Source organism: Salarias fasciatus, chromosome 14 (assembly GCF_902148845.1).
Source record: "Salarias fasciatus chromosome 14, fSalaFa1.1, whole genome shotgun sequence".
Lineage (NCBI taxonomy): Eukaryota > Metazoa > Chordata > Actinopteri > Blenniiformes > Blenniidae > Salarias > Salarias fasciatus.
Window position 1 is genome coordinate 11,898,564 of NC_043758.1, and position 13,367 is coordinate 11,911,930.

Sequence of the window (13,367 nt, forward strand, 5' to 3'; positions counted from 1 at the left end):
AGATGTCTTTTCCAAACTTGATGTTTTACTTTTAAGCTTTTAATAAAACGATTTGAGACTTTTCGTATGAAAGCATGACTGCTGAGCAAAATCTATGAGAGTGCAAAGGTGAGTGTGACAGCCACAGCACTCGCAGATCATTTATTGATTAAAAGCATTTAATGAGCATGATGAGAGTTATGTTTACTACGGCCTCTGGATCCCAGCGGTCTTTACCAATAATATCATACAAGATGAAGAACATTGAAAGATTCTGGCATTCAACCAAAAATCACTTCTTGGTGTGAAATAATGTGGTTTGGCCTTGTTGAGAAGGAACTCATCCGCCCACCTTTTGACAAGCAGGGGTCTGCTCCTTTGAAATAAATTAGGAAGAATAAACTAAGAAGAATTAGGTGTAAACATCAACCCATTCGTTTAATGTTGTGGAAGTTAAAACTCCTTCAGTTTATTTAGTGTTGCTTAACAGGGGAGCAGGATGTTGTCCCCTTCAGACAGATAAATAGATCTTAAATATTAAGTTGACATGATGTTGACACGCAGGCCTTGTAACAGGTTGTTATATAACCCTGGCTTCAAACTTTTGACTTGAAAGCCTCAGTGAAGCTGCATTTAACCAAGTATTCTCCCGCCATGCCAGATATTGAGCCTGGCAGCTGTTTGACAGATGTTTGCTCATAAGTCTCAAAGCTCTGCCAACTGACAACGTTAAAGAAAAAAAAGATACCAGTCCATACTTATGAATGAGACTCAGATGCACCAAACTCCTGGTGGGTGAGGTTTTTATGTTACGACACATGACCTGATTCTGCGCCGGTTCGTTTCCCAGCAGATGTATGGGTCTCAGTCACAAACGGGCCGTCACAGACCGGTGGACGCATGAGAGCAAGTCACCAAAGTACCTTCTTAGAGCAGGGTTACGAGAGCAAGACTGAGGTATTAAACATACTTGGAAAGCAGATTTCTGTCAAGAATAATGAAGCGTACTGGGTTTGTGTGTGGGTGTCTTTAATCGGGGCCCCAGACATATTGCATCGCATTACAAGAGCTTGAGCAATAGCTAATCCTAAAGACAATGTACAAAGTGAACCACAGTCCGCTGGTTGGATCCATTCCCAACCCGGAGACCAGATTAACATGGTTAATGCTCCTGGGTAATCCCGGCCTGCGGACTGAGCTCCAGTCATTACGCTGGCAATTATCTGAGGTGTACCAGAGAAATCCTCCATCAACTTTAAGACATCAAAACTGATTACAAAGCTGGGCTTTCATGTCGAGTCAGAGTTCAGTTGTTACCTAAAAGATTCTTTAAAGTTATGTAAGAAAAAGTGGGTTTACGGGGCCGAGAGGCTGAATGGCTCTTTGAGTTTTCACAGCTGACTGGGCCACCCATTTCACACCTCCACCCCAGAGACCCGCAACAGTTTGGACAGTTTCTCAAAAGCTGTGGGGTCAAAATGTGAGCTGAAGCAAAATGTTCATTAAGTCACTGGAGGCTGGAGAATTAAACAGGACTAAGCAGATTGCGTCACTTTCGAATCGTTTATCATTGGAAGTGACACTTTATTGTTTTATTGGCCATTATAAAGGCGGAGGACACCAATTCCTCCAGGCTGATAGACTGTTTTCAGGAAATAGACGTCAACCACGTGTGGCGTGAAACTGGCAATACAATGCATTTAATTTTTGAAATAAGGAAATTACAGAAATATATTTTTAGAATAATTTTGAGCTCACCATTCCTTTTTATATCTTCACACTGATAAGTTTGAGCGAAACTAAGGAGTTTCACCTGAGATTTGACAAGGCACAGCCCATATAAACAAGCCACAAAGGTCACTGAGATTCAGGCTGAGAGTGACGTTGCTCTGGTCCACACACTGTTACTGTTATGTCAGCTTCATGTGATTAATACAGGGTTCAAGAGTTTACTTAAGTTGGTTTGTGGTTGTATTTTTTTCACCAGTACACTGATGTGTTTGCTTTGCTCTTGTAGTTTTTGCAGCTGAATATTTACTCAGTTTTGGCACATTGAGTTTTGGTTAAACAGAAGATTCTAAAGATGATTTCTCTTCTCCAAAGTACGTGATTCAAACGAATTAACCATAATCTTCTTTATGCACAGCTTTATAACTAACCAATCATGGAAGCATTAGACCTAACAGAGACAAACCAATAAAAGAAATTAAATATTTTCTAATCTAGTCTGGTTTTCTGTGCTAAAGTTGTGCAGTTTAGTAAATCACTTGAATAAAATCAATCAGATTTTTGTTCTTGTCAATTGCATTAAAAACCAGATCTCCTTCTTTTGAGCTATTTTAAAGCTAATCAGGGTCTCATTTAATACTCACTATAATAAACCTGATATTGCATAAGTTATGTTTAAATGTCAAATCTTACCTGTTTAAATGCATTTTGATGGAATTCAAACCCTTCTAAATCTTCTGAACCCCTTTCTTGATTACTTCATGATTTATTTGGACCTGATTACTTTTTCCTATTTATGTAGGAAACCAGCACTTGTTTCTATCCGATCATGAATACACACTAACACAAGCAGCACAGTTGCAGATCTATATTCACCAAGAGCGAGAAAATCTGGTTTAATCACAGTAACAATCTCGACAGGAGTCGTCTTCGTTGCTGTCGAGGCGTGCAGCAGCTCAGAACTTCTACCTCAGATTCTAACCTGTACTTGCAGCAGACAGGTGGATATTACAGCCAATCAGAGAAGCCACGACGCCAAATCACAGGATGTTTCATCACATGGCTGCCTCTCCGAGACACAACAATGAAGCTCCTGCTAAAATATCGGTGGAAAGTGGAGCCATCCCGACTCTCATAATTAGAGCACTTAGCGCCGCTCCTCCCCGGGCTTCACCCACTCCGAGGCCGGACAGCCTGCCAGACAAACACAAACTCCTTTTTAGCCGACTACCCTATCATTGGCGCTTCTAAACTAGCAGAAGACACAGAGCTAACCGCCATTCTCTGCCCATTGTTGGATACGGTGGCGCAGACGTAGCTATGAATAGGAGGAAAGACATATTTCAGGCAATTATAATCATCTGATCCTACATAGTTAGAAGTCTCGGTGCCTTCAAGGACTTTGAGGTTGAATCTTTGAAGTTCGATTTAACTGTTTAGCAGCTTTAAGGGTGTTTAGTTTACGTTTGTTCTTCCAGGAAATCCATGAATTTACTCACCCTGATAGGAAAAATAATGCTGCACTTTATCTGTATTCTTTTCCCAACTATCCAAGCTTATTCCTCTATTATTTTTAATTAAGAGGATGACTGAATTATTAATTTTTTTCTTAAAAGAAATAATTGGACAGAACAAACAAATCTTTAAAAAAATGAGTAAAGCAGTACTATTAGACCTGCACAAAAATTCATCTAAAACTCTGAAGTCTCAGCAGCTAATGCAGCCCGAGAAAACCTCCTCCTTTATGCCTTCATCACAAATCGCAGTGACCTTAAATGACATTCAAGCAATAAAACTACAAAACACACTTTAAATTGAAACATACAGTGCATGTCAAATTGCTTCCTACTCTTGGTTTTGTCTTTTTAAACACCTTTTCATCTTTAATCATTGACCTAAGAAACACTAATCTCAGCAGGACTGTATAGATAAAATATCATCCAGGAAGAAAAACAGTAAAATCGGGTTAAATATTTCACATTTTATTTTGTTCCACTCACAAAGTCCAACAAACTCCTCACACACCAGAATCAGACACCAACCGAGACACTCATCCTGTTAAGTACCATTCAGAGTTGGCCAACACTTCCATGTGTTCACACAGATTTATGCAGATGACATTACAAACACCATATATGAACAGTATGTAACACGCATAATGACACATGTGTATTGTTCCTGATCTGTTATTGGCCCAGAATGAAGGAGATAAATAGACAAAGCTGAACAAAGGCTTCTGAAAAATAAGAAGCAAACACAGAATCAGTCTCTTTGGTGGTTTCACCTCAATTACTGTATAATATGCGGCAGAGAGAAGGATCGATACACTGACCGACGACGATGGATAACTTTCTGTTTAAGGCCCTGACCGCTGTGACCACGACAGACCCTGTGATGGAGCAGCCCCACCTGCTCTGGCACCCAGCTCAAAAAAAAAAAAAAAAAAAAAAAGATAAAGGAGAATTTAAAGTTTCCATTCCAACACTGGTCCAAAGGCTAATGTATGATCAGACTTGAGTGACGTGTTTATAGGTGCAACGTACAATGGTTTTACTGCACCACCTTGTTGGCAGAGGACGTTTTTCCACTCACAATGAAGGACTGGCGGTTCCAAAACATTTCAGAAACTGACAGCAGACAGGTGTTACTCAGATAAAACTGGTGGGACAATCAACAGCTGGATCAATCTGATTTATTCTAATGACGTTTTATCGCTTCAAACGACTGTAAAGTGTTTGTATTGTTAAAGAGCTAAAAAAAGAAAAGTGGTGCACACACAACCGTGATATTTCATAGTCTGACACATTATTCAATCAGCCTGAGGAAATTACTGATTTCGTTTTTTGAAAAAATCTGCATATGTACATTTAATCTTAATCACAAAATAAGATTGTGTTATATATGTTTTAAAAGAGTACAGGTTATATTTGGCTCGCTCCTTTATTTCCATTTGGAGTTCTCCCATCAAGAAAACTTTGAAAGCTTCACAGTGAACCCAAAACGGTGCACTACAGCAGGAGCCTTCAGACTTTCAGACGTATCTTTGATGAGTTTATTCGAGATGTGCAAATCTAACCGTGACAACCTCAGAACAGGAAAAGCTGCTGGCCTCCCCGAGGGTTTGAACCACCAGTTTTGATAAAACAATTATTGCATTGATATGTTTGGTTTTTTTTTTTAGAAGGGCAATTTGCACTGAGTTTATTCTTTCAGATCAGTAAAAAGCAAAACAAACAAAAAATATTGGGTCATTAGATTACAGTGTAGAACTCATAAGATATTTTGCTATGGTACTTTTCTAAAGAAGGGGATCAAATCTGACGGACTAGGAGGGATATACTTTCAGTATGTAACCGCCTGAGTCATTTCACATTTGCTTTGGACAGATCCAGTATGATTTACAGTCCATGTGCCTAAAGAGGTTATCGGGGTCAGTATTTTTGGTTTGGTGCTGGTCACAGTCATATTTAGCAGTTCAAACTGGCTCTGATGAGCAGACAGTGGTTACAGCCTCGTGTTCTCCGTCTCTTCGGTTTCAATAAAAAGCTTTTTTCGGGTGAAACAGAAGCCCACAAACGTTACACGGCTCCCGCATGCAGCCTGCACTGAACCATCGCAAAGTCATTCAAGTCAGCTCACTGTGGGTCGTCCATGAAGTCCGTGTATTCCACTCAGTCCCCTCCACACAAGTCAGCAGTTCCAGTTTTGGCCTCAGTCGCAGATCGAGGATCTGTCTCCTCCCCTCCTACTGGACACACACATATTTCTTCCACCAGGACTTGGACAGCATCTTCATCTTGTCGGCCGTGCTGCGGACCTTCCTCTCCCGCCGCGCCCTCCTGTCGGACTGCCGCAGCCCCACGGAGATGGCCGCGTCGAACACCTCCTTCAGGTTCTTTTGCGTCAGCGCCGAGCACTCGATGTACGTCACGGCGCCGATCTTCTCCGCCAGCGCCCGGGCGTCCTCCTCCGCCACCGGCCGCTCCCGCCGCCTCGCCAGCTCGATCAGCACCTTGACGTCCTGCCGCAGGTCGCACTGCGTGCCCACCAGGAGGACGGGCGTGAGCGGGCAGCGCCGGCGGATCTCGGGCACCCACTTCTCCCAGACGTTCTGAAAGGAGGCGGGGCTGACCACGCTGAAGCAGAGCAGCAGCGCGTCGGTCCGACTGTAGCAGAAGTGTCGCAGTTTGTCAAATTCGTCCTGAGGGAGAAACAGAGAGAGACAGACGATCAGAACGCCGTCAGGTTTACCGTCATGCATTCAAAGCTTGAAACTCACCAGAAAAGAAAAGAAAAAGGAAGAACACGCAACCGCTACACAGGAAAGCTCTCAAAAACCTAACCAGTGATATAATCAGAGTGTTAACACGAGGGCCTTGTGAGGGAGTCGACTACATCTCTTTTCGCTTCATTTACGGTGAATTACGAACTGACCACACACACTCTGAGGAGGGAAACATCACAGGAAAGGGAGTCGTGCCAATAAGCTTTCTGTCCGACCAACTGTCTAAACTGTGTTTATACTGCACTAATATATGGTCCAGGTAATTAATGATCATTGATATCATCTGCAGTAAATTTCTTAAATTAACACTTTGGAGTCACTTACAGCGGCCTCCCACACCCTTCAGTACACAGATGAACGTTAGCAGAGATCAGACATAAAACTCTGCCTTCTTTGGATTCAACCTGGGTTTTTTTTTTCATAATCCTTCTTTAATCGAACAATAAATCATCTGATCCGAATATCACAACTGACATGTGGAAAATCAGCCTGTATTTCTGTAGTGAACGTGGTAATTCGAAGGCCTGGAAATGCAGCTGAGAATCATCAGCTGTGTGTTTCAGAGAGAAGCTTTGGAGCAGCTCCGTGATCTGATGACGTACTTCCATCTGCAGAATACACAGACGCCTCAACATTTCTGAGCGAGCGGCAACTTTGTTTATCAGCACCGACGGCAGCTGTTATCTTCTTTCCAGGCGGTGTGCGCCTATTTGTCTCAGTTTTCCGGCACGCTTTCTACCTCTCTCCCTCTCATCTCTGCATTTTTTTGGCACACCCCAATCTGCTTCTGGCAAATCTTCCCCTCCTATAAAACTGCATCGGTACAGTAAGTGTTTGTCGACTTTTATCTGCCCGTATTTGCCTGAGCTTGTCTGCGAGTATGTGAGTGAGTGTGTGTGTGTGTGTGTGTGTGTGTGCAGCTTGCAGCATGCTGTGAGGTATTACACGTATTAGGGGTTTGTTCAAATGCCTCATTCCACTTTACAGCCAAGCTGTCTTTGATTCGACATGGAACTGGCAGTCCCCTCGCAGCGCTTGTGAATGTCAAATATGCTGCTCCCGGGGCTGGGTGCCGTTGAGTTGGATTAAGAAAACGAACCAGCCGTGCCCCGCAGAAATAAAAACACTGTTTCACAACCGGTTCCTCCAAGACCGCTCTCCCAAAACACAATGATGGGCCAATAAATCTGCCTGGCAGGCTGTGTGTGTTTACTGTGTCCTCCGCAGTGGGAGCACATCAAAACGGGACGCTACGATCAAAGATGTTGCAAACCAATATCAGATGTTTTGATTTACCAATTTTTACTTAAATTAATTATTTCACTTAGTAAAAAAAAAAAGTGCACATTATTTAATTTTCCATTACCATCAATGGGGGCATTTGTACTGAGTTACATGATCCTCTTTAACATCTGCTGCTTCGGCACAGTTCAAAGCAGCTTCACTCAGTTGTCACATAGTTTAAGCTTTATTTCTACTTTTGGAGTGAAAAACAAGCAGAAATGACTTAAAAGTAAAATCAAAGGCCTAATAGACTGATCTCTTGTCCAACAGTGATCCTGACACCTGAAATAAGGTCTTTGTTTAACAGGGAAGATGGTAACCAAAGAGGCTTTCTGGGACAGAACATCAAACATTAACTAGTTCACCTTCACCACCTCATACCCAGATAAAACTCTTAAAAGACCAACATTACATCAGAACCATCAGTCAGTTTATCGTGATACCAAAGGTATGCTACAAAAACAGGAAGTTAACAGCAGATACCTTCATTAAACTCGTGCAGAACTGTTTTGATTGTTGTTAAATAAAGGACTTGGGATCCTCCTAGAGATCCTTTTATTTGCAACCATCCAAAACCAAACATCTAAAATCCTAAGATCCTTTGCTGACGGAACCCAGAGGTGATGTAAACTTCCTCCATGCATGCATGAGCTGAACTGCAGAGGAGGAGAGGTATGCGGGCATCCAGTGACGACGGGATACGTGTTTGTGTGGCAACAAAACTCACCTGTCCCGCAGTGTCGCACAGCTGCAGCCGCACCGGACTCCCGTCCACCTGAACCACAGCTGCAGACACAGAGAACAGACATGAAAATGAGGCCTGTAAAAGAGGCTCCACCTGACACACGTACCGACGGCAACCCAACAGCCAGAATCTTCTCAGGAATAAACAAGAGCCGGCCAGTTGAAAACACAAAGGCCCCCTGCTGTGGCCCGTCTCTGCCCACCCACCCTGCCAGTAACTGTGGAGACCATAACACTTTACTATACTTCGCAAGCTTTGTTCTCCGCCGTTTTGTCCTCTTTTTTTTTTTTTTTTTTGGCAGCGTCCGCTCCCAGATTGTCTAATAGGAGGAGGAGGAGGAGGAGGAGGGGAAGGAAAAACAAAGCAGATTGTGTTTATGTAGCGACTCGTCCAATAGGCCTCACTTCCAGTTAGGGAAAATTGAATGAGTCATCTCACAGCCACTTTCATTACAGGACCATTTATCCTTTTCAAAAGGGCGAACACAACGCAGAGCGGCGGGCACATGGAAACGTTTACAATAGTGTGTGGTAGGTCATAGCACCTGATCAAAGAGTTTGCTGGAGCCATTCATGAAGTCGGCCAGCTATCAGAGCAGTCTGCGCTGACATGAAGAAAGAGGAGAGGGGCACACAGAATGGAAAATGAGAGAGCGCTGCCATTGTGCAATCATTTCTTAATCCCCGACATTTGATACTCCTTTGATTTTCTGCACCAGTGCTCCCCCCCTTATCGTCCCCTTCGCTCCGCGTCCCTGCCACCTGTGGCGTTGCATAACCGCTCAGGAGCGGAGCTTTCCAAGGAGACGCTCTGATTCCGGGCACTGAGAAATGACATCAGTAACCGAGGGCCCCAACTGCACAATCAGTCTCTGTCAGGCCAAGGCGAAAGACAATCTCTGCCTCAGAGCCGCTGCAACAGATGTGCCCATTCCAGTATAGAGGAGAGGGCTCGCGGGTCAAGGCTGACAACAATAGGCAGAGTTGTGCAATCCAAAACCCCCGAGCCAGAGACGCCGTCTGCACTGTACAGCAGGTTTGAGCCGGCCTGAGGGCAATGCGTCTTCTCAGATAGCATTTTTAAGGAATTTATGTTGGCCAAGGTGTCTGAGAAAACACAAACATGGTGAAGTTGAACTATTTTTGGTGAAAACAGCAAGGAAGTGAGAGCTGTTTAATGTGGGGTGGTGTGCATCAATACTCTCAGTTTATAATGCTTTAAGAGCTTGCATCTGACAGTCATATGCACAAGTGGAAGAAAGAATTGTAAATACTCAGATTGCTGCTTTTTTATAAGTATTATTTTCAAGAGGGTATTTCTACTTATGCTTACATACCAAGTTTATATTTTTCTACTTCTAAAAGCACAAGTTCCTAGTGTTGTAAGGACATAATCTGAATAAAGATTCAATCTTTTATTCTGAAATTATGTCACCAGCAATACTAATTTAGAGGATAACATTTGTTTGTCTGAGAATTCGGCTTCAACAGTTTAAAAGCAACAGAGAAGCTTTTGACAGAAATAAATTGTCCTCAGACTTTCATTAGAAATTCACTTGAATTCAATTATGTATTGGTAGTTACGAAAATGCACATAGTTGTATTTTTATTGCTCATTTTTTCCACATATAAAGCATTCAAGGTTCAGAAAGCTAAAGAGGAACAGTTTCAAGTGTGAAGCTGTGATCATGGATCATCCACTAACTTCACAAAAGCAAAGCTTATTGTGCGTGACAGAGTTTTGTAGATGGACATGTGCCAAATGGAAAACCGTGCTACATCATGGGGAGGAGGCTTGGTGTGCATTAACTCCGATGGAAGACAGATAACAGGAAACACAAACACATCTGTCACACGACTGGAATAATAGCTGGAAAAGGGAAACTTTGGGCGGGGTGGGGCAATTTGTGATCCGAAAGCAACCAGAGTTGAAGAGTTCGCAGAGAGAACATTAACAAAAAAAAAAAAAAAAACTACCAAATTATTATAAAATTCAAACGTTTATTCGATTCCATTCACCTGCAACCAGTCATAGAGTCACATGCTCCAGGCTCAGTGAGGGTGTATTCACTCAGGATTTGCCAAATTGAGCAATCCTGAATGGTGAAACCTGTATTTACTGCTCAACGCATGATTTCAGAAGGAAGACTTTAGATTTAACTCACCGGAGAAGTCATCAAAAGCAGTGGGGACGTATTTGGTCGGGTAACCATTGGTCGTGTAGCTGACCACCAGACTGGTTTTGCCCACCGCTCCGTCTCCGAGCAGGACGCACTTGAGCAGGCGCTCGTGCGCCAGCCCCGGCCGGGCGGGCTTGGGGTTGTGCGGCGGCACCGGAGGCGCCATGGTCCTTCCATAATCCATGATGACCGGAGGTGACATTCAATCAGCCCGCACTTCACCGCGATCCCCCGACGGATGAAGCTCCCACCATGGGAAGAGCAGCTTCCCACACGTGCGGCAGAAAACAACTGCGCTTATAACCGCGAGCTGCAGTCGTGCGTAAAATCGGTCCTCCTGACCCGCGCGCTGTCAAATCCAGAGTGGCACATCACCACAGCCCGAGAGGCAACAGTTTAGCGCGTGAGGGCGGGTCGGAGTGTTTATATGTTCGGGCTGATTTGACTAGTCCCACCTACTGCACCCCGCAGCGGAGCAGCGCTGGAGGGATGCAGGTAGTGGAGCAGCTCAGTCCAGCCGCTGCCGAAATCCAGATGCTGTCTCATAATCACGTTATTTCAGAGGAATCGAGGCTTAAGTTAGAAAAAGTGCTTTCAACTCTTTCATTAGGAATGTTTAAAATCCTAATTCACCTTACACACCGGTCATTGTGAGCTGCGTGCGTTTGACTGTCAGTGCGCACAAGTCTGGACGCGTCCTGTCGGGGAAGGAGCCAACCTGACCCGATGTCCTGAAGTCCGTTTCCAAAATGACGCACGTTAAAAGTACTGAAATGTCAACCCCCCTCGGACCCTCTGACCTACTTCAAATGTATCCCCAATGAGCTGAGCCAGACTGGAGCCGCAGATTCTCTCCACCGTGCGTGAGAAATAATAGAAAAACTGCATTACAGCTCAGACAGGTAAATGGACCCGGTTTAGTCCCTGTGCGCAAAGTTAAAAACCCTCGAGTAAAGTTGTTTTCTTGTTGTCTTCCTTCTAGTTTTCTGTTTGATAGACTGGATTTTAGCTTAAAAAAAACTTGACTTTTGTTGCCACCTTGTGGTGAAATATCAAACAGGCTGATGATTGGTCACATCAGGTGGTAACTTGATTAAAATGAAGGAAGCAGAGGTGAGATGTATAGTGAGAGGAACAGTGTGAAAAGAATCCCTGTTTCTGTGATGGCCTGGTGACCTGTCCTCTAGGTCAGGTTGTCTTTCATACCTGAAGTAGGAGACTCATGTCTAAATCTTTCATGCAATCTGCATGTGCCAAAGTGCCCTTGGGCAAAACATTGAACAACGTTGCTCCCAATGGTGTGTGATAGCACCGGAACTATTAGTTATGAAATTTTTGTTTGTGCACAAACGGATAAATGTAAAAGAAAAGCACTTCAGTGGTAAAATATAATGTATAAGCTCCATTTACTTCAAATTATTTTGCCTAATAGCCTAAGAGTCCACCCCTTTATTCTTAACATTATAATTGTTGTCTCGGTTTGGAACAGGTGCTAAACACATTTCACTGCATGTTACACGGTGCAGAACTGTGTTTGTGACAAATAAAGGTCGCAAACCGCTCAAAGTCACATCAGAACTAATTGTAATTGACTTGAGATTAACTCAAAGTGGTGTTCCAGTTTGGATTTTATTGATCCATTATCCCTGTGGCAAAAAAAGAAAACTGTATAAGCCTGGACTTAATTTAAATGAGGAGTTTGACTCAATTAAAGACAGATTTAATAATGTTTCTTGAAATCCAACTGAGCTGTGCTGTAAGACAAAATGTACTTTCATTTTTAATGATATCTTCAAAATAATGACAAAAAACAATAGTAGTGAACTGTGTCCCCCTATCGATAGTCTAACATGAAAAGGCTCATGATTTTTCTATTATTTTCAAATTTCACCATTATTGGCAATTTTTAAGAGTTTTCTCACTAAGTTGCAACAAAAAAAGGCAAATAATTTACATTTTAGCTCAAACTTCAAAAGCATTTTGCAAAAGAGAAAATAAATATGCACTTTAAGCAGCCAAGTGTCCTGAATAATTTTATTAATCCTAAAATGGACCTACTCACAATTCTGTATAAGATACCTTGTCATGGTACATGTGGCGTCGTGTCACACAGGGATCGTACACATACAAAACAGGGAAATGTGAGAAGTGGTTCGGAGTGGAAGGAGAAGTGGCGGGAAGCAGCTGAAAGTCCAGTGAGTTAGATCATGCACGATAACCTGCGGTTAGAAAGGCACCTGCTGTATTTCACTCCCACATGATCCGTTTGCACGCGTCCGCCCGACGGCTGGGGAAAACACGCTAAGAGCACAGAGAGGACACCTATTTGAAATCTAGCACTTTTTAAAAATCCATTTCTATCCAGCCATAATATCACTGAAAAACTCTGTCTTAAAACTGTCCACAGTGTTTTTTCACTCCGTTTATAATACTCTGCAATTTGCAGAACTGGGAATACTCCAAGTTTCATTCACATGGAAAGCATCCCCACTGGTGGAAGCCAGAGGTGTCAAACGTAAGACCTGCTGACTCGGTCGAGGCCTTCAATCCGGACTGTGCAAAGTAACTAAAATGTAAAAGAAGCCATTAAACTGAAAGTCTGGAGTAAAAGTCACTACGGTTCCTAACCTGTCAGACCCCAGAGAGAGAGAGAACAGCAGACATGATACGACCATGAGATCTGGAGCCAAGCATCCGACAGCTGAGGAGAAGTTTGCTAAAAGAATCCCTCAAGCATCACACCCTGTGTGAAGTTGGGTTTGTGACGACATGCAAGCTGAAAGTTACAGAAATCATGCAGTCTGCGAAGACATAAACAAAAGACATCATAGGTTTAAAAAGTAAAGCAAAAAAAAAGAGAATAATTGGATTTTCATCTATAGATTACTACAGTGTAATTTTACTATTCCTATAGTCTGATCAGCTGAGTGTGTGTGTGTGTGTGTGTGTGTGTGTGTGGCCCCTGAACTAAGTTTGACACCCCTGGGTTGAGTATCGCTTTAAGACATTACTAGAATGAGTGAGTGATACGAACGAGTGTGTGAATGCCAATGAAGATGGAGAAAATAAGAACGTTTTGGAAAATAATGAAGAAATGTGACTTTAATTGTTTGTGGATAACATTTTAATTTCAGCAAGCCACACTCACACGCACACATACACATACA

The 13,367-nt window shown here is 43.0% G+C and overlaps 1 protein-coding gene across 1 annotated transcript; it reads right to left on the bottom strand.

The window, feature by feature from the left end:
* Nucleotides 1-3,671: 3,671 nt before the first annotated feature.
* On the bottom strand, nt 3,672-10,608 carry rhoub (ras homolog family member Ub). The gene is made up of 3 exons (XM_030108641.1): nt 10,186-10,608; nt 8,004-8,062; nt 3,672-5,908 (listed from the first exon to the last, which is right to left on the bottom strand). Exons 1-3 carry the CDS (start codon nt 10,400-10,402, stop codon nt 5,453-5,455), a joined length of 732 nt encoding a protein of 243 aa, XP_029964501.1. The 5' UTR covers nt 10,403-10,608; the 3' UTR covers nt 3,672-5,452.
* Nucleotides 10,609-13,367: the final 2,759 nt, after the last annotated feature.

Coding starts and splice junctions, on each gene's coding strand:
- rhoub (XM_030108641.1), bottom strand. CDS start 10,402: ATGTCACCTCCGGTCATCATGGATTATGGAAGGACCATGGCGCCTCCG. Junction 8,063..10,185: donor TGCTTTTGATGACTTCTCCG/GTGAGTTAAATC, acceptor CTGTGTCTGCAG/CTGTGGTTCAGGTGGACGGG. Junction 5,909..8,003: donor TGTGCGACACTGCGGGACAG/GTGAGTTTTGTT, acceptor TTTCTCCCTCAG/GACGAATTTGACAAACTGCG.